Source organism: Plecotus auritus (assembly GCF_963455305.1).
Source record: "Plecotus auritus genome assembly, chromosome: 4".
NCBI lineage: Eukaryota > Metazoa > Chordata > Mammalia > Chiroptera > Vespertilionidae > Plecotus > Plecotus auritus.
The window spans coordinates 135,078,924-135,103,395 of record NC_137775.1 but is presented as its reverse complement, the minus strand read 5'-3'; the positions used below and the strand labels follow the sequence as shown (position 1 = coordinate 135,103,395).

General features: G+C 42.9%; 2 protein-coding genes across 2 annotated transcripts in view; one reads left to right on the top strand and one right to left on the bottom strand.

The window, feature by feature from the left end:
• The window catches only part of ZC3HAV1 (zinc finger CCCH-type containing, antiviral 1), a 67,058-nt gene that overhangs the window by 22,389 nt on the left and 20,197 nt on the right, over positions 1-24,472 (top strand). The window contains exons 3-9 of the mRNA XM_080663405.1: positions 6,408-6,657; positions 11,012-12,310; positions 12,749-12,835; positions 14,194-14,317; positions 16,334-16,508; positions 20,081-20,201; positions 23,890-23,992. Of these exons, the coding sequence (XP_080519531.1) occupies positions 6,408-6,657; positions 11,012-12,310; positions 12,749-12,835; positions 14,194-14,317; positions 16,334-16,508; positions 20,081-20,201; positions 23,890-23,992 (2,159 nt within the window). The remainder of the gene's footprint in view (positions 1-6,407; positions 6,658-11,011; positions 12,311-12,748; positions 12,836-14,193; positions 14,318-16,333; positions 16,509-20,080; positions 20,202-23,889; positions 23,993-24,472) is intronic.
• LOC308245714 (S-phase kinase-associated protein 1-like) lies at positions 4,512-5,289 on the bottom strand. Its single transcript, XM_080663406.1, has 2 exons — positions 4,910-5,289; positions 4,512-4,668 (listed from the first exon to the last, which is right to left on the bottom strand). Exons 1-2 carry the CDS (start codon positions 5,247-5,249, stop codon positions 4,517-4,519), a joined length of 492 nt encoding a protein of 163 aa, XP_080519532.1. The 5' UTR covers positions 5,250-5,289; the 3' UTR covers positions 4,512-4,516.

Here is a 24,472-nt window from a genome sequence, read left to right as displayed (position 1 = left end):
CTTTTGTTGAATGACCTAAGAGATTCCAGCAACTTACTTCCTGCTTGAAGTTTTACAAGAATTGGAGTCTGGAATGTCTCCTCTGCTAGGCTGCTAGGGAGCCTTGTGTGAGCAAGTGTAATCTGAAAATGCAGTAGTCGGACTAATTGAATGCTTTATTTTTGCTTTTTAAAAAAATACATTTTTTATTGATTTCAGAGAGGAAGGGAGAAGGAGAGAGAGATAGAAACATCAGTGATGAGAGAGAATCATTGATCGGCTATCTCCTTGTACGCTTCCTACTGGGGTCGAGCCCGCAACCCAGGCATGTGCCCTTGGCCGGAATCGAGCCTGGGACCTTTCAGTCCACAGGCCGACGCTCTATTCACTGAGCCAAACCAGCTAGGGCACTAATTGATGCTTTATATCACGATGGCCTCCTGGCGAGGTGGGCTTTGAATGAAGGTTTTGGAAAATGACAGGGTATATTGGTTGTGGGTACAGGCTAAGCTGTTGAAATAAGTATACTCCAAAATGTAGTGATCCACATCCTATATAATGAAAGCCTAATATGCAAATCGATCAAACAGCGGAACAACCAGTTGAATGACCGGTCGCTATGACGTGCACTGACCTCCAGGGGAGCAGATGCTCAATGCAGGAGCTGCCGCCAGCCTGCAGGCCCCAGGCCCCAGGCCGGCCAAGATGGGTACCCGTGGGGGCCCCTGATCACCCCGCTGGTCGCCCCACAGATTGGCCCTGATCACTGGCCAGGCCTAGGGACCCTACCCGTGCACGAATTTCATGCACCTGGCCTCTAGTAAGAAATAATTTTATTTCACTATCACTTGATGGTCCAGATCAGAGGTCATCAAATTGTAGACCATGGGCCTAAACTGGCCTGCCATCTGTTTTAATAAATAAAGTTTTACTGGAACAGTCACAGCCATTCATTTACATATTGTCTGTTGCTGCTGTTTAAAAATAATTATGTTTTTATCAGTTTTAGAGAGAGAGAGGAATAGAGAAATAGAAACATCGATGAGAGAGAAATATTGATTGGCTGCCTCCTGCACACCTCCTAATGGGGATCAAGCCTGAAACCAAGACATATGCCCTGACCAGGAATTGATACTGTGACTTCTTGGTTCATGGGTTGACACTCAACCACTGAGCCACACCAGCCAGGATGCTGCTGTGTTCTTGCTGCAAGGGTGATTTGAGTAGTTGCAATAGAAACTGAATAGCCTATAAAGCCTAAAATGTTTACTGTCTGGCCCATTACAGAAAAAGTTTGCCAACTTTTGGTCTTGCCTAGATGTAGGAATGCGGGTAGCGCAGTAGTTAGTAAATGGAACCAAGTGGAAAGCAAACAGTTTCCTTTTCAAAAGATGTGACCTGGACATTGTATTCAGCACATCTGTTCCCATCTCATTAGTCAGAGCTTATCACATGGTCACACTTAACTGTAAGGGAGGCCGGGAAATGTAGTTTCTGGCTGGGTAACCATGTGTCCAGCTAAAACTTGGGAGCTTCTATTGCTAGAAGAAAGATAGGGACAATAGCAGATAATTAACATTCTCATCCATACAGGAATATTCACTTGAAAATCAGAGGATGCTGTTTATTATTTTATTTATTTATTTATTTATTTATTTATTTATTTATTTATTTATTATTTTTAAATATATTTTATTGATATTTTACAGCGAGGAAGGAAGAGGGACAGAGAGCTAGAAACATCGATGAGAGAGAAACATCGATCAGCCGCCTCCTGCACACCCCCCACTGGGGATGTGCCCGCAACCAAGGCACACGCCCTTGACCGGAATCAAACCCGGGACCTTTCAGTCCGCAGGCCGACGCTCTATCCACTGAGCCAAACCGGTTTCGGCTATTTTATTTATTTTTATTTTTATTTTTATTTTTAGAAATAATATTTTTTAGTACAAAGGTTTGTTTCTATTTCAGAAAGTAAAATCAGATGGAGTATTACATGGAGAGTGAATAAAAAATGGGGGGTAGAGAATACTGTTTAAAGAATGGTATCTGATCTAAGAAAAATCCTTGATAGAGAAGTTAGCTTCACAGGATAAGCAAGGCACAGAAACATAGTGGAAGACTCAAGTGGAGTGGGTGGACGGGATGGAGACAAGATCATCAAGGTTGAGATTCAGATGTGCCTTTATAGATGATAGATGTTAGGGATCTCTGGAGAGTCAAATACTTTGTGACTAAGCCCAACGTGTGTCCCTGAGGACTTAAAATACTTATGACGTAAGGGATGTTTTTGAGCTGACCACTGAGCTCAGAAGAAACAGGAATGCAAGGCACTCTAAAAATGTGTTTGAGGAAGGGGAAGAGGGGAGGAAAATACATCCCATTTCCTCTCCCCACCCTGTGCATTCTTTCATCTAGGTACTTGGATTTGTCTCTGTTTCCAGGAGCCCATGGTTTAGAGATCTTGTCTTGGCCCTTAGCCTGTGTGCCAGCCCAGTCCCCCATTGCTACCAGCATGGGGAAAATGCCTTACACACCAACCTCATTAAAGGTCCTTTTGACAAACAAGCATCCTCTCCTTTCCCTTTGGTGTAAAAGAACGATGAGATGAAGACTTGTAATGATGAGAATGATGACCTGTGGTGCACCCTTCGTCTAGTGTTAAACTTGGAGGTTTGGAAAGGTCACTCATCAAGGTCTGATCTCTGCTTCAGTTCTCCAAAATCACCAAGGACTTCTTGTATCAAGTCCCTGGAGAATAAGGGGAGTGGCCACTCTTGCTTCTCTAGGGAAGAGGTCAGCAATTAAGAACCTACCAGAAGGTGCAGTTGAGGGATCCCAGCTGAGCTCATGAACAAAGCACTGTGAGGATTCTCTTCAGGGATGCTCTTGTCATCCTTTCATCCCACAGAGTGTCCAAAGAAGGGGGCAGTGGCCTCTGAGGCTCCCTTTTAAGAATTCAGTACCTATGATTAGTGGGTGGGGTAGGAAGGTTCATGCCCGAAGTTTATTTTTAAGGAGTAACGAAATTGCCATTTACCACCTGTCAGGGTTAAGATCACAGTCTGTGAGACTGCAGTGTTCCCTTAACTATAGAAATCGGAGGGGCTGGTTCCTTTAGTGTTACATCGATCAGAGCACCGATAGCATAAATGTCTCTCTGAAAATGCTGGGCAAGAAAAATCTCTCAAGGAGTGTTTTAACTTGGGGAAGTTGAGCAAAATGTTTTCGTAGAGCTTCAGCAGGAGGGGGTCAGCCAGACGCAGCTCGTTTCAAGAACGTTGGTAAAGGAGGGTCCTTCCATGTCTCGAGTCCTGCCTGACCCTGCCACCGATTCCCTGTGTGATCCTGGACAAGGCGTTTAATTCTTCTGGGTGTCACTTCATTTGTTGTCTATTTTGCACTTGTTCAACTACGTGTGAACGTGCCAGCAAGTGTTGGGCACTGAGTTAAACCTTGGAGGCAGCAGTGGACACACACACGCTCTGCCCTAAAAAACTCAAAAACTCCCTACTCTTTCACGTCGCCCTGACCTGTGAGAACCAAAACGCACCACCAGACAAACCTGGCTTCCTGGCATATAAACTTGTGAATTGAAATGTGCTCATTCAAGGAAGAAATGCTTTCGTTTGTTCTGACTACTTTGGGCCAGGACCAGTCTTGCTTAGACATCAGCGTGGTGATAGGAATGTCCAAGTATTTTTTTTTTTTAATGTAACTTACTTTTTATTGAAAGTATCTTGCATTCATGCTGGATGCATTCTGGCTTTTGCCACACATTTTAATGTTAAAGGTTAAATTTTTTTTTTTTTTTTTTTTTTTTACATGCAAGTAGTGTAAATAGTTTTGCCCATATGGGATCACTGATTATGGGTTGTCTTTTTTAATCGAAAGGTTAACAACTGCATAATTCTATTTCCCCAAAAACCACAAACTGAGTAGTAACTGAGTCTCTAACCAACATAGGATTAAAAATGCAAAAACAAGTCGTCAGATTCAATTAAGAAAGCTCTGCTACATATGGGCTAATCAATACCAGTGGTGTTCCGTGACTCCAGGAAGCGGGAAGACATCCGAATAATCCCACTCAGAACATTTACCTCCAGTAGCCTTTTCCAGCTCCCAGCTCAGGAATAAAGATGATACATTGTTAATTCTATTTCAGAAAACTTCTGCGAGTTGTTTTATTTACAATGCCAACTTTTAAAAAGTCACTGCACTGAAGTTAACTAGACAATAAACTAGGCAGCAATCGCTTTGCAAAAGGAGGGAAAGCCCAAAATGCCACTTCCTATAGAGAATCCACAATTCAGTTTTATTCAGAGCAAAGAAAAAAGATACTTTTGATCACACTGGAAGAAACTCAGCCATAGGTTTGGAATCTGTACCCAAACTACACGTGCAATGAAGACAATATTCTGCTAATAACAATTGATTTGCTGCTGCATTTGTCTGCTGTTTGCCTAATATCAACAATTATAAACAGAGCAGTGCAACTAGTGTTTGGAACAATCCTTACAGTGTCAGGCACAACTTTTCACTTCTCTTCACACCACTGGCTCTCTTTGCGTACCTGGGCTTCCTCTTCTTCAGTAAAGTCATTTTTTATATTGAAGGTCTTGCGAATCTCTTCAGGTGTTTTCCCCTTGATCATATTGGCAACAGTCTTGCATGTAACATCAAGCAAACCTTTTTTTTTTTTTTTTTTTAATATATTTTATTGCTTTTTTACAGAGAGGAAGGGAGAGGGATAGAGAGTTAGAAACATCGATGAGAGAGAAACATCGATTAGCTGCCTCCTGCACACCTCCTACTGGGGATGTGCCCGCAACCAAGGTACATGCCCTTGACCGGAATCGAACCTGGGACCTTTCAGTCCTCAAGCCGACGCTCTATCCACTGAGCCAAACCGGTCAGGGCTCAAGCAAACCTTTGATGTCTAAATAGTTTGCAGCCAGAATTAGTTCAAATAGTGTTCCTTGGTCAACTTTGAGAAATTCTTGGTCCCAAACAGGAATATCATCTGTTCGCTTTTCTTTGTTCTCATCATCCTCAGGAGGAGGAGGGTCATGCTTGTGGTGGGTGTACCACTGAATGACCTTTTTAAATATTGCTGCATTAACATTTGGTAGAGGAACTGGGTCATCATCGCCTTCATCATCCATTCCCAAATCTTCTAACATGGTCTTGATAGTCACAGATTGTTTGGCAATTTCAACATCAACTTCTAATATCTCTCCATCAGAACTTTGCAATTTAATTGAAGGCATGGTGCTCGATCTCAAGGAGAGAGCGGGCCGGAGGCTGACGAGAGCCAGGCAGCGTCAGCAGGACCAAACGTAAAAGGTGGAGAACAAGGCCACTTACAGCCTCCAAGTATTATTTGTGGACTTGCTAATTGTTCTTTTTTTGCTCGAGCCTCTCAGACACTGGCTCTCTAGTGTTAGTGCATGCCAGTATCAGCAGGAAGATTATATTTTGCCCAACATACTTACATATTTCATTATTGAATCTGCTCAACAATGTGTTATAGGTAGACAGAGCAAATATATTGTACAGCAAAGGAAACAGGTTGGGAGTAAGTAATTCAAGGGAGGTGATTCTGGGTCTGCAGACTTTTTTTTAAAATATATTTTTATTGAATTCAGAGAGGAAAGGGGGGAGAGAGAGAGAGATAGAAACATCAATGATGAGAGAGAATTATTGATTGGCTGCCTCTTGCACACTCTGCACTGATGATCGAACCCACAACCTGGGTATGTGCCCTGACTGGGAATGGAACTGTGACCTCCTGGTTCATAGGTTGACGCTCAACCACTGAGCCACGCCAGTCGGGCATCTGCAGACTTTTAAACTAGCGTCCTCCAGTCCTGCATCAGATGGCCTGGCCTCAGGCATAATGATGTTTCTTCTGCCCTCCTTTCAGTAGGAACTACATCTCTGTAGAGCTAGATATATCTACTTACACAGACATACAAAATTATCTGCTTTGGTTGATCTTTTGAGAAGCTTTGCCACATTCTGTCTAGTAGAGACTCGATTCTGCATTTTCAACAGTTGCAGGTAAGACCCACCTGTCTTTTTAATGAATTGATATCTACAGGTGAGCCTTCCTCTTAGAGGTCCCCTCATAATGTAGGGCTCACCTTGGGTCCTGTTTGGTCCTATCTGTAGCTCACCATTTTACTCTGATTCTTCCAAAGGCTTATCAAATTCATATTTCTTTTAGTGAGTCCGCAGGTTCCTTCTGCCCCAAAGTAATGATCAATTGAATATAAGTCATTAAAGACTGTGGCATACACATGCATTTCCCCTTTGGTATATCTCTGCCTGCTTTTGAAATTTCTGTATAGTCAAACTTTCCTTAATGAATGTGTAGCAGACACAGGAAGGACTTTTGTCGCTGACTCTCATTCTCTCCTCTGTAGATATGCAAACATTATAAGGGAGAAGGTCGAAAAAAGATTTGTGGCCAGCAGCCACCGTGCGAAAGACTCCACATCTGTGAACACTTCACCCGAGGGAACTGTGGTTTTGCCAACTGCCTCCGGTCACATAACCTAATGGACAGAAAGGTGCTGGTGATGATGAGGGAGCACGGACTGAGCCGGGAAGTGGTGCAAAACATCCAGGACATCTGCAACAGCAAGCACAGCCCGAGAAGGCCCGGGTTGAGAGGTGAACCCTGTCTACTGTCTACTTTTAAATATATATATATATATTTTTATTGATTTTTAGAGAGAGAAGGGGGGGGGAGAGAGAGAGAGAGAAAGAGAAACATCAATGTGAGGATCTAACATTGATCGGCTGCCTCCTCCTGGGGATTGAGCCCACAACCTTCATGGTGCACGGGATGATGCTCAGCGGACTGAGCCACATCAGCCAGGGATATACTCTACTTTTTAATGGAATAAAGAGAAATCACAAGGAAAGAAAAACCACCTACAATCACTCTACCTCACCACGTAAAACCCTCTTCATTTTCCCTTTGAGACCTTGTCCACATTCATACACAATTCTTACATAATCACAGGGGTGGGCAAAAGTAGACTTACAGTTGTTTGTATGGAAAATGATACAATAATTAAAAACCAATCAGGTTTTTAAAAATGTTTATCATTTTTCTAAAAGCTACTTGATAAAGCTTTTCTTAAAATAAAAAAATATGTCTTTTTTTTCAGATTAACCAGTTGTTTACATTTTGTCACAATTGTTTTATCGTTTTCTCTCTATCTCCATCCATATATATATATATATATATATATATATATATATATCCACACATATAATATTTTTGTGTTTAAAACATTTGAGGTATGCTGTCATCAGGAGACTCCACACCTAAATATACGAGCATGTACATACTCAAGGCAAGGCCATTCTCTTACATAAACCACAATACAATTACCATAGGAAATTTAGCATTAATACATGCAATTTATTTTATTGTTCTCAGTACTGTTTCTTTAAAAATGTGTTTGTTATTTTTTAAATTGCGGTAAGGTAGAAGATACAATTGACTGTTTTAACCATTTTAAGACAGCTCAGTGGCATTACGTACATTCACATTGTTGTGCAAGAATCACCATCATCCATCTCCAAAACTTTTTCATCTTCCCAAACAAATTCTGAGCCCATTAAGCAATTACCCTATTTCCGCAGCCCCTGGGAACCATTTTCCTTTCTGTCTCTATGAAACTGATTGCTCCAGGGACATCGTAGAAGTGGAATCACACGGCATTTGTCTTTTTGTGATTGGCTTATTTCACTTAGCATAATGTCTTCAAGGTTCATCCAATTCACGTCAGAATTTCCTTCCTCAAAAAAATTATATATATATTATGCCTTGGTGGGTGGGCTCAGTGGTTAGAGCATTTGTCCATGTACCGAAGGATATTGGGTTTAGTTCCCATCATTGGCATGTTCCTGGGTTGCAGGCTCGATCCCCAGCCCTGGTCGGGGGCACATGCATGAGGAAACCAATCGATGTGTCTTTCTCGAATTGATGTTTCTCTCTCTCTCTCTCTCTCTCTCTCATCCCTCCCTCCCACTCTCTCTAAAAACAAACGGAAAAAATATCCTAGGGTACAGATGAACAACAACAATAATTGTGTAAAAATGCACTTAATATAAAATTTATCATCTTGGTAATTTCTAAGTGTTCAGTGGCATTAAGTACATTCACATTGTTGTGCAACCAGTCTCCAGAACTCTTTTCATCTTACAAAACCAAACTTATAATCAGTCTCCCTTTCCTCCTCCTCTCAGTTCCTGTTAACTACCATCTGGTCTCTGTTTCTTTGAATTTGACTATGCTAGGTAACTCATGTGAGTGGAATCACACAGTATCTGTCTTTCTGTGACTGCCTGATTTCACTTTGCATAATGTCCTCAAAGTTCCTGTAGGCTGTAGCCTGTGTGAGAATGTCCTTCCTTCTTAAAGCTGAATAACATTCTATTGTATGTATACCCCACATGTTGTTTATCCACTCATCATGGATATTTGGGTTGCTTCTACCTTTTGGCAACTGTGAATGTTGTAATGCTGTTTTGAACATGGGCATACAAATACCTCTTAGAGACCCTGCTGTCAATGCTTTTGTGTATATACTCAGAAGTGGAATTACTGGATCACATGGTAACTCTGTTTAATTTTTTGAGGAACTTCCAGACCATTTTCCTCAGTAACTGCACTATTTTACACCCCACCAGCAATGCACAAGGGTTCTAATATCCCCATCTCCTTGCCAGCACTTGTAATTTTCTGTGTGTGTGTGTTTTTAATAATAGTCATCCTAATGGGTGTAAAGTGAGCAGTACTATTTCTTAAGCATTTTTATATTGTTTAATGGTAGGAACACTTGCCAATTTCTAATGTCTTTATGAGGTGGATGTTGAAGAGGTGAATTTTGCGAAGCAAATAGAATACATAATTCTAAGATTCTTTTTTTTTATTGATTGAAGTATTACATATGTCTCCTTTTCCCCCTATTGGCCTCTCCCCGGCTACTCCCTTCTCTCCCGCCCCCCCCTTCGCCCCCCAATTCTAAGATTCTGTGAGAGGTAATAAACAATTAAACTTCCTTAAATTTGAGAAATGCTTTATAGTTTACAAGGAAAGGACTTGCTCCTCACAGCAAAATAGTGAAGGCAGGATTGTTGTTAGCCTCACTTAATGGATGAGGAAACTGAGTCTTGGAAATTTTAAGTGACTTTTATTGAAAGCAGCCTTAAATCAGTTTTAGGAGAGTGAAGGGTAATGCTATGAATAAATAAAAGAAATGTTTCCAAGGCCTTACTCCACTGGACAGTGGCAGAACTCGTGTTCTGATTCTACATCTGATGTTTTCTCTCCCTCACCATGGTGCTCTCAAACAGGGGAACATCTGGAGGGCTGGTTTTTGGTGTTGTTTTCCAGTATGAATTTATTTATTTACTTTTTCTTTTAAAAAAATGTTTTTATTCATTTTAGAGAGGAAGGGAGAGGAAGGGTGGGGGGAGAGAGAGAAACATTGATGAGAGAGAAATATCAATCTGCTGCTTCCTGCATTTTTCCTACTGGGAATTGAGCCCTCAACCCAGGCATGTGCCTTGACTGGGAATTGAATCTGACCTCTCGGTACACGGGACGATGCTCAACCAACTGAGACACATTGGCCAGGGCTATTTATTTATTTAAAAAAATTATTTTGTATTAGTTTCAAGTGTACAGCATGTGGTTAGACAATCGCATCCTTTACAAAGTATTCCCCCCAATATTTCTAGTACCCACCTGGCATCATACATAGTTATTATAATATTATTGACTGTATTCCCTGTACTGTACTTCACATCCCCTTGACTATTTTGTAACTACCAATCTGTACTTCTCAGTCCCTTCACTTTTTTACTCCAACCCCCTGCCCTCTGGCAATCACCAGTGTGTTCTCTATATCTATGCCAATATGAATTTACTGTATGCGAGAGAGATCTTTATTATCACTTCTAGTTAATCTATTAATTAACTACTTTGTTGACAGGAGGAGGATGTTTGCTTTTACTATGTTCCTGCTGCCCTCTGGTTTGGAAGAGAAAGGACCTTCCCCACAAACAATAGCACAACTCACACACCACACACACAAACATTCATGCACACTGCACACACCACACATGCGTACCACATGCACACACTTCACATACACTTCACCAACACATGTGTGTCACACACTTCCTCCTATCTGCTTCCCAGGGTTGTGACTCAAGGTTCTAGAGACACCAGTTCTTTTTGATAATGCTCATTTAAGTTTGGGCATTGGGTGGGGTGGGAGGGAGCAAGTTGAAGAACTTGAGGAAACTTTCTAGTTTAAGTGAATTTAGACCTTTACACTGTCATTTCATTTTTTTGGTTTACGTTTTGTGAATTCTTAACTTGTTAGTTAGAACATCACAATATGAGCAAAATCTAGATGATTTTTGGATAATCCTGCCTAATTTGCACTAATCTGTCTCTCCATTCACCATATCCGTAGTGGATAGCCCCACCTAAGCGTTTGGGGCTTGGGAGCTACATCTGAGTCCCAGGAGAGAAGCTGAACAGAGCCAGGGTCAGCCTGACCCTTCTCATTGGTGGCCTGGTGTTTTCTGCTGTGTAATGGAATGCAGGATGCCTTCATCACCATAGATGCCCATCTCAGGCTTTTTACACACCACATCAGGATAAGTACTTTGATAGAACATGGATAGCAAACCTGTAAAGGCTGAGCGGAATAGTGGTCAGAACTCAATCATGTTGCCCGGTTGATAAGGCTCAATGGTTGAATGTCGAACATGAACCATGAGGTGATTAGTTCCATTCCCGGTCAGGGCACATGCCCAGATTGCGGGCTCAATCCCCAATTGGGGCGTATAGGAGGCAGCTGATCAATGTCTCTCATTGATATTTCTATCTCTATCCCTCTTTCCCTCTCTCTCTAAAATCACTAAAAACACACATATATTTTTAAAAAGAACAATCATTTTAACTCTACTTTTCATTGTTTTTGTCTTTTCCTAGGTCCTCATTCACATAACCGGGACCCAGCATCTAGAGGCAGAAGCAAGAGTAGAGATCGATTCTTTAAGGGCAGTCAGGAATTCCTTCCATCTGCCCCAGCTTCAACTGAGACACCCGGCACACCCAGTGCAGATCAGATCGGCCGCAGGTCTCCCCGGGATGATGTGCCTGTAGAGGATCTCACCTGCAAGTTCAATCATTTGGGAAGTCAAGATGGCCCTCAGCCTTCCTCAGCCTCACCCAAGGCCACCAATCTGGGAGGAAGCGGGCCAGTGGGAGGAACCCAAAGGTTTTCAGAGAATGGCAATCCAGAGGGCCTCTTCTGTGGCAGTACAGCCAGCAGTCACCTCACTTCTGATTTAACACCAGCTTTCAACCGCAAGGTGCCCACATCCTGGCCGAATGACCAAGACACCAGTAGAGAGAGTTCGTTTTTTCCGAGTCAGGCTGCCTCATACTCTCCTTTTGGTTCTCTGCAAACATCTGAAACCGTGACCACCAGAAAAGGTGTGGGCATGCTGTCCCCGGGCCATATGAATATCGAGGGCAAAAGTGGGAATCCAGAAGTCCAGCGTTTCCCACTTGCTAATAATAATTTGGATGGAATGGCCACAGATACCACGTCCACGAGATCTTTAAATTACAAAACCACAACCAGTAGACAGAGAGAAAATTCATTACCTAGGAATCAGGAAATCAGAACCACTCACCCTACTCTTGACCCTATCATTGTGGATGACAGTAAACACAGAGAGCAGATATTTTGTGCTAGTAAATCTGTCCACTACACAACAAATGGCTCTACTAAAGTTACATTTGAATCTACTGATGTCCCTGATTTTGACTTAACATCAGCAGTCAGAGCCAGAGTAGATAAAGATGTGTTACGCTCTACAAGTCAGAATCTGAGACCCCAGGCCCTGCGCACACTGGGGGAGACCAATGCCTTCACATCAGTGAGCACTCTGACCAAGGTACCACCTTTGACACTATATGGCTCTACTGAAGTTACATTTGAATCTACTGATGTCCCTGATTTTGACTTAACATCAGCAGTCAGAGCCAGAGTAGATAAAGATGTGTTACACTCTACAAGTCAGAATCTGAGACCCCAGGCCCTGCGCACACTGGGGGAGACCACTGCCCACACATTAGTGAGCACTGTGCCCAAGGTACCACCTTTGACACCTTCCTCAAACAGTAGAGCTACAGCCTCTGAGGCCCATGGTTGGAACTCTGCTCAAATGCCTGTCACCTCTGCTAGTGAGCTTTCCAGGAGGACACCCGGCCATGCGCTGAGTAAGTCACTGAAGGACAAAAAGGGGCCCCACGTCATGTCTGCAGCAGAGCCGCTGTGGCTGGCAGTTTCGCTTAGGATGTTCCCCAGCAGTTATTAAAAGGCATCGGGTTTTAGAGGGTTTGAGTTAAGGGGTGGTACTGGTAAGGAGACTGACTTAGAAGATGGAAGGACCTACCAGTAGAAGAGTATGGAATAAACTGCTACATATATTGAGAACAGGAATAGTTTGACCATGGTTTAAGAAGTCAACATCACTGTCATGTTACCCTAATATTCACGCTTGTTTTTATGGAGGGCTTGTTATGAGCAACACATCAATCAGGAATTTTCTTGACCATGGTCCAGTTTTGGATATTCTCTCCCATTGTGAGATCAGGTGCCTTGATTTTTGGTTTAAAATTAAGATCAGCATGTATGCATCCTCTTCTGTTTTACAGATTCTGTATCTGACGTCGCAAATACCATGGATGATCCTGGCTCAAAGGAAATTTGTCTTGACCATCTGAATAAGCGTTGTCAATATAGTGAGTAACTTAAGGTCTTTCTAGAAGTAGAAACTATTAATAGTGGTATGGCTAACACATACTAAGCATTTACTACATGTGAGGCACAAGGCTAAGACCATTACATGCATCTTCTTTAAACTTTACACCAACCCTAGAAATAGGTTCTGTTGCTAACCCATTTTACAGATGGGGAACCTGGAGGCATGCAGATGTTACAACTTTATATATACAAGTAGCCAGGTTGGGTGTTGACCCTAAACTGCCCAGCCTACCTGTGTTCTTCACCAATGCATGCTATTATACTTTCTTCTTTCACAATTCAGTTTTAGGTGAAATATTATGCTCAATCAGGGACCCATCTTTTCATGTACTGAAAACAAGCAAACAAACAACAAATTCAAAAAACAAGGGAATTCTAGTAGACACCCTTTTCAAAGTTCATTTCCTGTCATTATTTAGCACTAGAGGCCTGGTGCACAAAATTTGTGCATTGGGTAGGGTCCCTACACCTGGCCAGCTATCAGGGCCGATCAGGGCCTTCCGCTGCCAGCCCGGGCCTTCCTTCCCAGCTGCCTGCTGGTGGCTGGGGCCTTCCTTCATTCTGTGCCGCCCCCTGGTGTTCAATGCACATCATAGTGAACAATCGAACTCCCAGTCGAACTCCTGAGGGGACACTTTGCATATTAGCCTTTTATATATATTGATTGTCCCTCTTGTGGCCATGCATACCAAGACATCTGTGCTCCACAGGCCCAGTCATCTGTTGGTCATCCCAGCTGAAGAGCCACACCTGGTCACTGTCCCCTCCCACCAGGCATCCTATAGAAATTATTCCCATGGGACTGTGCTTGGGACAAATTCTTGTCCTCTCACTTTTATATCTCTTCCTCCCCTTCCTACTTCTGTCCCAGGCTTGGACATCATATCTGATTTTGTTTGCTTGAGGATTCTGCCCTGTGGTCTCTAAATCAAAAGTCTGTAACTTAAATTTTTCTTTTTCTTTTTGTCATAAAATACATATGACATAGGTTTTACAAATATTTTTTTTTGATTTCAGAAAGGAAGGTAGAGGGAGAGAGAGATATAAAGGGTAAACTGTATATTTAGAATGACCTTGGATCTTCATGTGGGTAAAGGGATTTTTTGGGGAGTGAATTGTTGTTTTCTGATGAGTCTCCATGGGTGATAAAGGAACCTAGAAATACGGTGATGGGGCAGTGCAGGCAGCAGCCAGCATGAGCAAAGGTGGAAACAGACAGCATGTACCTGCACGCGGTCCTGGCTGCGTGGGAAAGGTAGGCCTTGATGGGAACGTCGGCAGAGGCCTTAGTTGAACTGGTTACAATCCCACTCAGCCCTCCTCTCTGTCTTTGTAGAAGGCTGCAGCAAGGTTCACTTCCACCTGCCCTACCGGTGGCAGGTGATGAATGAAAACACCTGGGTGGATCTCCAGCCCATGGAGAATATTGAGAAGGCCTATTGTGACCCCCAAATCTGCATGTAAGTTGGCGGCTGGACTCTGGCTTGTGAGATTCACAATATCATCAAAAGAAAGCATAGTATTAGGCTTATGAGAAGAAGACACAATTTTCCTTCAGAATCCCATTCAAGTTTTAGATAAAAACAGCCAACGCCTACTGAGTTAATGGGAAAAAAAAGGGTGGATTTGAAGTCACGCAGAGCCTGGATAATCCCAGGGATTCTGAGAATATTTGCTGACTCATGCAAAGTAAACAGTGACACGATTATTAGTTTGGTTAATATTTGTCATTGTGTCGTGCAAATAAACACCATGCAAAGGCCGGTTTATATTTCTACCAGCTTATGAAAGAACTATAAAAAGTACTAAATGATTACCTCGAAAGAGCCTTTGGCTTAATTTCACAGTTTTAGAATATGATTTGAGCAGTTTCATATAGTTCCAGTGCAGAATTTTGTTGTAAATGTTAGCATTTTATAACTTCCTTTTTGTTTGCTGTTTTCTTTCTCTTAGACCCTGATATCTCTGATTCTGTCAGGGCTGAAATAGGTGATACCACATATGAACATATTTATAAGATGCATCCTAGTTTAATAAGGAAATTCTTTGGTGGAAAAAAAAATCTCATTTCATCATCTGCAAGTTTAGTGAATTTTTGGTGGAGATTATGTTGCTGCATTTGGCCACTAGGGGGTGGCTTCAGCTATTTTCTTGTTTGTAGGTGAATTTCGCCCCCCTCCCAGATAAATTTGAAGTAGGGTTTCTTAACCTTAGCACTATTTACTTTTGGGCCAGAAAATAATAATAATAATTATTATTATTATAATTATAATTTTATAATTATAATTTTTTGAAAGGGGTTGGTGTAGCAGCATTGCTGGCCTTTAACCACTAGATGTCAGTTGTGATAACCAAAATATGTATAGCCCTGACTGGTTTGGCTCAGTGGATAGAGCGTCAGCCTGGGGACTGAAAGGTCCTAGGTTCGATTCCGGTCAAGGGCATGTACCTTGGTTGCGGGCACATCCCCAGTGGGGGGCATGCAGGAGGCAGCTGATCGATGTTTCTCTCTCATCGATGTTTCTAACTCTCTATCCCTCTCCCTTCTTCTCTGTAAAGTATCAATAAAATATATTTTTAAAAAAATATGTATAGACATTGCCAAATGTCCCCCTGTGGACAAAAATCATTCCTGGTTGACAACCACTGATCAAGGAGGTGCTTCTTGGAGCAATAATTCTCAAGCATTTTGGTCTCAGGACCCAACCCTCTACAGACTTAAAATGTACTGAGGATCCCAAAGAGCTTCTGATTATATGTATTATAGCTATCCATATTTATCATAGTAAAAATCAAAACTGAGACAAATTATTGATTCATTTAAAAGTTAATTTATTACATATTAATATAAATAACATTTTATATAACTATATTTATATAATTATACAGTTATGTGCACATAACTATACCTGTAGATATGTATAACTAAAAATAACCGTTTTCCAAAACAAAAATTCATTGAGAAGAATGACATTGTTTTATATTTTTGGAAATCTATTTTGAAATCACACATGATGTGGCCTCTTGAAAACTCTCCTGTGCACCTGTGAGAATACGTAAGTGAAAAAGGCACATAATGTCTTAATATTTTATGAAAATAACTTTGACCTTGCTGGCTTCTCGAAAAGGTCTTTTGATAAACAATTGAAAAAACTGACCTGTGAGTTTCTAACTCACTTTCTAACCCTGAACCAGTTTTTTTTTTTGTGTGTGGGCACAGTCTTATTTGGGATAGTTTTTGAGGAAAGAATGGATTTTGTGATACCATTGAATATGTGGGGTAGGCAAGTGACATTAGCTCTCTGTGTATTAGCTGTTTCTTTTATGTGTTCAGACTGGCAGATGTATCAAGAAACTCTGAAGATCCCTTTCAGCTCTAAAATGACAATTCTGTGCTTTTGTTAGGGAAGACCGGATTGTGGAAAACAGAGGTCAATGAAGCATTTTGATTAACTTTAAACTTTTCTCCCCATCAGCATTCCTTTCGGAAATTTAAAAATCAATTTCCAGAAAATGACTTGTGGTTTTAATCCCATCCGACGTATCTCCACACCTTCGTCTGTCACACTGCCGGATAATTCTGTCTTCACCACAAAATGGGTTTGGTATTGGAAGAGTGGATCGCACAGATGGGTTCCGTATGGGGAGAAGGTGAGTTCCGTTCCTCCCCTGGAGGCGCGTGTTTAAACTTGCCAACTCCAGGGGAAAACCATTACTAACATGTTTGACGCCTCCATGGTCACCCATGCAGAGTGGACGTGGTGGAGGAAGTGGTGCTTTTGACAGTATATACAACGGTATTGGCATTGTTTTTGCAGGCATGTACTGTGATTGCAATTATAAACGAAGACATATATTATTTTTAAGAAATCGCTTGAGACGTGAGTCCACTGCATGCCCATCTGTCCCCACTATCAGGGACTGGGGTGGGACCTTGAGATAGCTTTCTATGTATTAGTGCATAGCTGTCCAGATCACGGCTTCCAGCCAGAAAACAGGAAGAGTGGAGAATCAGCAGGCTGACACACAGGGTCTCCAGGGCTCCCAGTCTGAATTCAGAGGAACTTGAAAGGCTGGACCTGGAGCATTTGAGGTGCACCCACACAGGGACATGCTAATTGGGGTACACATTTAGATAAGCAGAGCTTCTCTCTAGTGTGTGGTGAGCCGGCACGGACATGGCATACTCAGCCCCAGGGCGCCTTATGTGCCACACCAGCTCAGCCTGGTTCAGTGACCATGAGAGGGGGTGGTGAAGGATTGAGAAAAGACAGACAAGAGAATAAATAAAAGCTGGGTCTTGGTGGGACGCTGCCTCTCTGATGGAGAGACAGCAACACGGACTACAAGCCGTGTCTTTATTTTATAGCCAGATGCCACGAGGCAAAGTAAAGGCGTGGTCAAGATGTTTACAACATTCTCGTGGGTTTTGATCCTACTCAGTTACATGCACCTGATCAAGCTTTGTTTACTTGCAGCCTATATCACTTAGGCACGTGGGGCCACGTGTTCGGACCATAGGTTCAAGCTTACAACTACAGCTGTTGGCTATAATTGTGCTGGGAGAGCTCTGCCCTCCAAGCTGGGACTTGCACGTGGCCATGAGAGGACTGTGTCTAAGGCAGGGGTGGGCAAACTTTTTGACTCGAGGGCCACAATGGGTTCTTAAACTGGACCGGAGGGCCGGAACAAAAGCATGGATGGGAGTGTTTGTGTGAACTAATATAAATTCAAAGTAAAGGAGCGGAGGGGAGAGCAAGAGAACCGGATAGAATAGCCGGATCCGGCCCGCGGGCCGTAGTTTGCCCACGGCTGGTAAGGCTTGAACCTGTCCAAATACGGTAGCCATTCTCCATACTAGTGTCCCTTCCTCTTTTTGATTCATAGGATTAAAAAGAGAGAAAGAGAGCCCAGCTGACGTAGCTCAGTGGTTGAGCATCAACCTATGAACCAGGAGGTCATGGTTCAATTCCCAGTCAGGGCACATACCCAGGTTGTGGGTTCGATTCCCAGTGTGGGGCGTGCAGAAGGCAGCTGATCAATGATTCTCATTCGATGTTTCTATCTCTCTCTCTCCCTCTCCTTTCCTCTCTGAAATCAATAAAAAACATATTTTTAGAGAAAGAGAGAGGGAGCACACTGAAGCAGCCAATGAAAGCAGAGTGATGAGAAAGATTTAAAAAAAAGCAAGAGATTAAGTTAAAGCCAAAGACAAAACGGGCACAGGAGCACCAGCGTAAGGTTCGACATAGTTAGAAGTTGATGAGCCATGAATCTGGCCCGGAGTTGTCTGGCTGCCAAAGCAAACAAAGAGACAAGCTGTCACAGGATCTCTGTGTCTGTTTGGGAAGAACACACCAGTTCCTCGGGAGAAGCACCACTTTTTTCTGTTCATGGGGCCTGAGGAAAACATCTGCCATGGGGCCGGGTAGAAGGGACCGGGAGTGGTGTGGCAAGAGGTTCTCCGCAAGTCACTCCAGTAGCCCATGGCTTCCCAGCTGTCCTAGCCTCTGGTACAGGTTATCAAACAACCTTTCCTGGAACCCCAGCGAGCACAGGAGTAACAGAGCGGCCCTGGGGAATAGGATAGGGGCTCAGAGCTTGGTGTCTTGACCCCTTCCTTTGTCCCCTCTCTGCTGCGCTGGCCTCTGGAGCACTTTGGGGTGAAATCACCTGTGACATTGAGCTTTGTACAGGTTCTTATGATCAAGCCAAGGATAATGTCAACGTGCAGTTTCTTTTTTAAAAAATATATTTATATTGATTTCAGAGAGGAAGGGAGAGGGAGAGAGAGAAAAAAACATCAGTCATGAGAGAGAATCATTGATCGGCTGCCTCCTGCACGCCCCCTACTGGGGAATCTAGCCCACAACCCGGAATTGAACCTGGGATCCTTCAGTCCGCAGGCGGACCCTATCCACTGAGCCAAGCCGGGTAGGGCAAAGTGCAGTTTCTTAAAAGTGATTCTGTGAGGTGCCTGTGGAAATAGAAATTACAAAGTCAAGTTAATTAGCTTTGGTTAAAATGAACTGTAGGTCTCAATGGTTCTTATGTCAAATAATTGACATTTTCAGTAAGCTAAGGGAAAAGTGTTCGGGAATATTTGCCTTTTAATGACATCAGGGTTCCAGAGATTAAAGGTGGGAAGAATGGGTGATCTCAGTGAGAACCTGAAAGAGATAGTAAGCATTAAAAAGGACAAAAAAACCATAAGAAAGAACCAGTCAGAAGTGAAGAGTGCAATATCTGCTAATAGGTGCTTACATGCAGTCTGCCCGGGGGCTGCCACCCCTGCCATAGATGGGGACAGTGGAACGGTGGCCTAGCCTGCCTCCTTGCTAGAGTCACATACTTCCCTTTACCCACCATTCTGATTTCAGGCCCTTCATAAATGTCTTGCGGCCTGAGAGTATGTCTTTATATTTCAGGGGTGTTTCTAGTCCCTTTCATTATAGTCTCTGTCAGTGGCAAATTCAAGTGTTGTGGACTAACTAGAGACTTAGTCCACTGTATTTGCTTACGCGGGTTCAGGTAAGCAAATACAGAGGAGGAGCGGTGGGTCACTTACATTTGGACAGCAGTGCACTGGAGCTTTACCTGTTTTCTCGTGTGATGGGCTAATAGAGCCACCAGGGTCTCCTTCATGCTAGAGTGCCGGGTTCTGTTAGCAGGGCAGACACGATGTCTATACGTTGGGTCTGAGTTGCTTGGTACACTTGGGTCATACTTTATGGAAGCTGTAAAAAGATTATTGCAGCCCTAGTGGGTTTGGCTCAGTAGATAGAGTTTTGGCCTGCTGACTGAAGGGTCCCAGGTTCAGTTTCGGTCATGGGCACATGCCTGGGTTTGCAGGCTCAATCCCCTGTGTGGGGCGTGCAAGAGGCAGCCGATCAATGATTCTCTCTCATCATTGATGTTTCAATCTCTCTCTCCCTCTCCCTTCCTCTCTGAAATCAATAAAAATATACTTAAAATAAGATTATTGCAAAGAGCTGTATTTTTACGGCATCCACCAAGTGTAGTTCCTACAGGGTAGACTGTTCTCTCCTGGTCCTGGGATGGAGAAAACCATAAAAGGGGAGCCTTTATGATCTGGTCTGGGAGGCAAGACAATCCCTCTTTAAATCCCAGGGCTAAAATAAAATTACAGAAGATACAATGGTAGAGATTATTTAAAAGCCTACCATGAAGTCTTTACTTTTTTTTTTTTTTTTTTTAATTAGGGAGACAATCAGCAAATTTCGAGCATCGATTCCTCATACCTGGAGTCTGTCTTCCTCTGCTCTCCGAGGGGCATTGTGCCGTTTCAGGCGGGTTCTGAGAACTTCGAGCTGAGTTTCCAAGGTAAGAGTCTGCGTTTGTCAGTGGTGCCCATCACTGGAATGGGTATGAGTGGACCTGCAGGGTGGGAGCCGAGAGGATGTGGGTTCAGGGTTCTTTTAGCAAGACCAGTAGTGTGGGGCGTGGAAGCCAGTGGCCGTCAGAAGACCCATGCTCTAGTCTTGGCTCTGACATCCAGTAGCTGTGTAACCTCGGGAGCAGCCCCAGGCCTCTCTAGGCCTCAGTTCTCTCCTCTGTCAAATGGGGGGCATTGGGCTAAGTGGTTTCTGGGGGTTACTTCCAGCTTCACCATTCTAAGTTTCAGATTCTGGGCATGCTGCTTCCCAGCTGAGGCATCATTTTCAGGTGCTGATGACGACAGTGGAGACCTGGGCCTGTGGATGCCTTCAGGGTAGTAGAACCTTGCTGATCTCTCAGGCATCATCCTCTAGGTCACTGTTTGGTTTCATCCATCACGTTTTCTAAAGAGCTGCCTTTTGATGTGCTTATCTGAGCCACCATGGCAAGGTCTTCTGGTCAGCTTCTACCCCTCTGTCTGTGTGTTTAGTAAGAAATCAGGGCAGCGCTGCCCTCCCTGTGAACGTGCGGGCCCATCGGCTGCACCCTTGGGACACTCCCTGCAGATGGTCACATGCTCTGTCCTTCAGGGCCTGCCCTGCAGGTGCTCTGAAAGAGGTAAAGGAGTCTTGCTCAAGTCCTCAAAATGCCCAGGTGGTACCTGAGATTTGGACTCTGTACTAATTACTAGTGTAGCTTTGAAGGACCTATTATACCAACATTTTTGAAAAACAACACGGCAATACATATTAAGTAATAGTAAAATGTGCTTGGTTTTTCATCTTCTCAGGAATATTTCTTTTTTAAAAAAATATATTTTATTGATTTTTTACAGAGAGGAATGGAGTGGGAGAGGGATAGAGAGTTAGAAACATAAATGAGAGAGAAACATCTATTCAGCTGCCTCCTACACACTTCCTACTGCGGATGTGCCCGCAACCAAGGTACATGCCCTTGACTGGAATCGAACCTGGGACCCTTCAGTCTGCAGGCCGACACTCTATCCACTGAGCCAAACTGGTTAGGGCAGGAATATTTCTTTCTTTATTTTTAAATATTTCTATTGATTTTTAGAGAGAGAGGAAGGGAGAGGGAGAGAGAGATAGAAACATCAATGATGAGAGAGAATCATTGATTGGCTGCCTCCTGCATGCCCGCCCCCCCAATGGGGATCGAGCCCACAACCCGGGCATGTGCCCTGACTGGGAATCGAACTGTGACCTCCTGATTCATGGGTTGATGCTCAACTACCACTGAGCCAAACCTGCTGGGCTCTTTCTTTTTTTAATATGAAGCACTTCATGAATTTCTGTGTCATCCTTGCACAGGGCCATGCTAATCTTTTCTATATTGTTCCAATTTTTGTATGTGTGCTACTGAAGTGAGCACTCAAGAATTTTTCTAAGGAAATAATTCATTGGAAGAAAAATAAAAAGCTATAGGCAAGAAGATCTTTATTGCAGCCTTATCTAAAGAACTAAAACAAGAAGTGACTGAACAAATTGGGGCATTACATTTTAGTGGAGTATTGGTTACTTGTTAAAATTCTGATTATGAAAACTGTAGTAAAAGCAAAATTTGGTATTGTTAAATGAAAAAGGCAAGACCCCCAATTTCTGTTTATGCACTTTTCTATTTGTATGTTAAAGAATCTAAAATGGAAAAGATTTTTATTTTTATTGTTTAAAGTATTAAAAATAGTGCAAAAATGGAAAAGATTTTTAAAATGTAATGTGCATGCTAGTGCAGCAATGTATATAATGGGACCAAGACTAGAAGGCAATAGAGATAAATAAAAATCTCTTCGGTTGGATGGGCTTAAACATTTTTCCCCCTTGGTTGGTAGTTTATCATTTAGAGTTTGTAAAAGTTGTCTGGAGCAATATGATCAGTAATGTTGTTCACTTGCTTCAGAGAAAGCAGTTTACTGGGTCCGGACTCTTTCTCTTATTTCTTATTCTTACATTCTCCTATTCATTAATCGAATATTGGAGTGTCAGCTTCGTGCCAGGCACTGTTGTAGACGTGGGCAAACCATGCATTTTCAGAAAGTGCTCACAGCCACGGGGAAAAGAAGCAATGTGGTGAAGCAGCGAGAGAATGGGGGAGTATTGGGATGCACCTACTTTTATGGGAGGAGGGAACTTTGAAAGGGAGGGTGCAGCCCCCCAGGAGAGGGAAGACTAGCCCTTAAGCCAGGGGTGGGCAAACTTTTTGACTCGAGGGCCACAATGGGTTCTTAAACTGGACTGGAGGGCCGGAACAAAAGCATGGATGGAGTGTTTGTGTGAACTAATATAAATTCAAAGTAAAGGAGCGGAGGGGAGAGCAAGAGAACCCTCCGCTCTTTCGGCTCCGCGGGCCGGATAGAACAGCCGAACGGGTCGCATCCGGCCCGCGGGCTGTAGTTTGCCCACGGCTGCCTTAAGCTGTATGCCGTAGACAAGCCTGAGGTTTCAAAGAACAGCAAGAAAGGTCTGTAAGAGGCGAGAGCAGGCATAGAAACTTGGATGTTTTATGAGCTGGAAATCAGGAGAAGGTTGTGACATGATCTGATTTGCCCTGTTTGCTCTTCTTGTTGTTCTGTACGTTTGTTTCATTTTATATCAACTATACTGAGTCATAATTGCCACCATGACATGCATGCATTTTGAGTGTGCCATTGGATGAATGTTGACAAATGCATGCAACTTCTATCCTCATCAAGATAGAGAACTGTCTCAAACAATCCAAAAAAGTTTCCTCATGCCTTTTTGCCATGAGTCTTCCTCTGCCTCCAACTGCTTTGTTTTCTGACACTATCGATTTGTTTGATCTATTCTGGAACTTTCTATCAAGAGAATCTTTTAGTGTGTGCTCTGTCTACAGCTGGCTTCTTTCACTCATAATAATGTCTTTCAGATTTAGCTATATTGTTGCAAGTATAGTAGTTCTTCCCTTTTCATTGCTGAGTAATATTCCATTGTCAAGATTTATCATGGTGTGTTTATCCATTCACCTCTTGATGGGCATTTGGGTGGCTACTGGGAACATTCAACTGCAAGTCTTTGTGTAGATACAAGATGTCATTTCTCTTGGGTAATTCCAAGGAGTGGGATTGCTGTATCACATGGGCAGTGCATGTTTATAAGAAAAGGAAATCATTGTAGCAACATACAAGGATTTTCTCTTCAACACAATCACTCTGGTTAAAGCTTGGATCTAGGTCTACAACATGCATGAGTTGAAAATGACATTTCACACTTGATGTAGGAAAAAAACCTTCAAAATAATAATTATGTCGTGTAATGATATAGCATCATTAATGCCTGGTTTAGGGCAGCTTACATAGATGATGTCTTGTTGTCTGGCTACCCTAGCTCTCTTCTTTACCACCTGACTTGGATTTATTGCTAAGATTAGATTCATTGCTAAATGCTATTCACCTCTTTGTTTTCTGGGTCTTATAAAAATGGCAGTGAAGTTTACAAGTTTTTATCATGAGCAATTTCCATCCAAAAGGCTTTTCTCTTATTTATACATATACTGGTCAGACATGAATATTTGCTGTTTTACTAGCCTCTGAAAAATAACAATAAATCATTTTCTAGGACTAACCCTTAATCCTTGTTGGCTTTCTTTTTTCTGTCTAAAGGGATGATGCAGACAAACATAATTTCCAAGACCCAAAAGGATGTCGCCAGGAGACCAACATTTGTGTCTGCCCGGGATGTGGTGCAGATGAAAAGTGGGCCAGAGTAAGTGTTCTGAGACAGTGCTTGCTGGCAGATGTTTGAGGCGGTCATGCACTGATCCCATCGACCCACTCGCATTTGGAGCTTGTTTTCTTCTTTTTTTAAGATATGTTTTTATTGGTTTTAGAGAGAGAGAGGAAGGGAGAGGGATAGAGAGATAGACACGACTGGGAATCGAACGGGTGACCTCTTGGTTCATGGATCGATGCTCCACCACTGAGCCACCCCGGCTGGGCTGGAGCCTATTTTTGACGTTCCTGCTTGCATTCCATTGCAGCTCCCTTCCGCATTGGCTGTGAGTGAGGTGTTTTGAAGCTGCACTGTGTGATGGGAAGAAGACTAGTGTAGGAAATCTATCTCTAACTTATAGGGGACTTTGGGCAAATCTCTCCACTACCCTGGGGCTCAGCTTCTGTAGTTGGGAATGGCCGGGTTACTGGGGTGTGCCTAGAAAATGATCAAAAGTGCTGCGTGTTGTTTGCT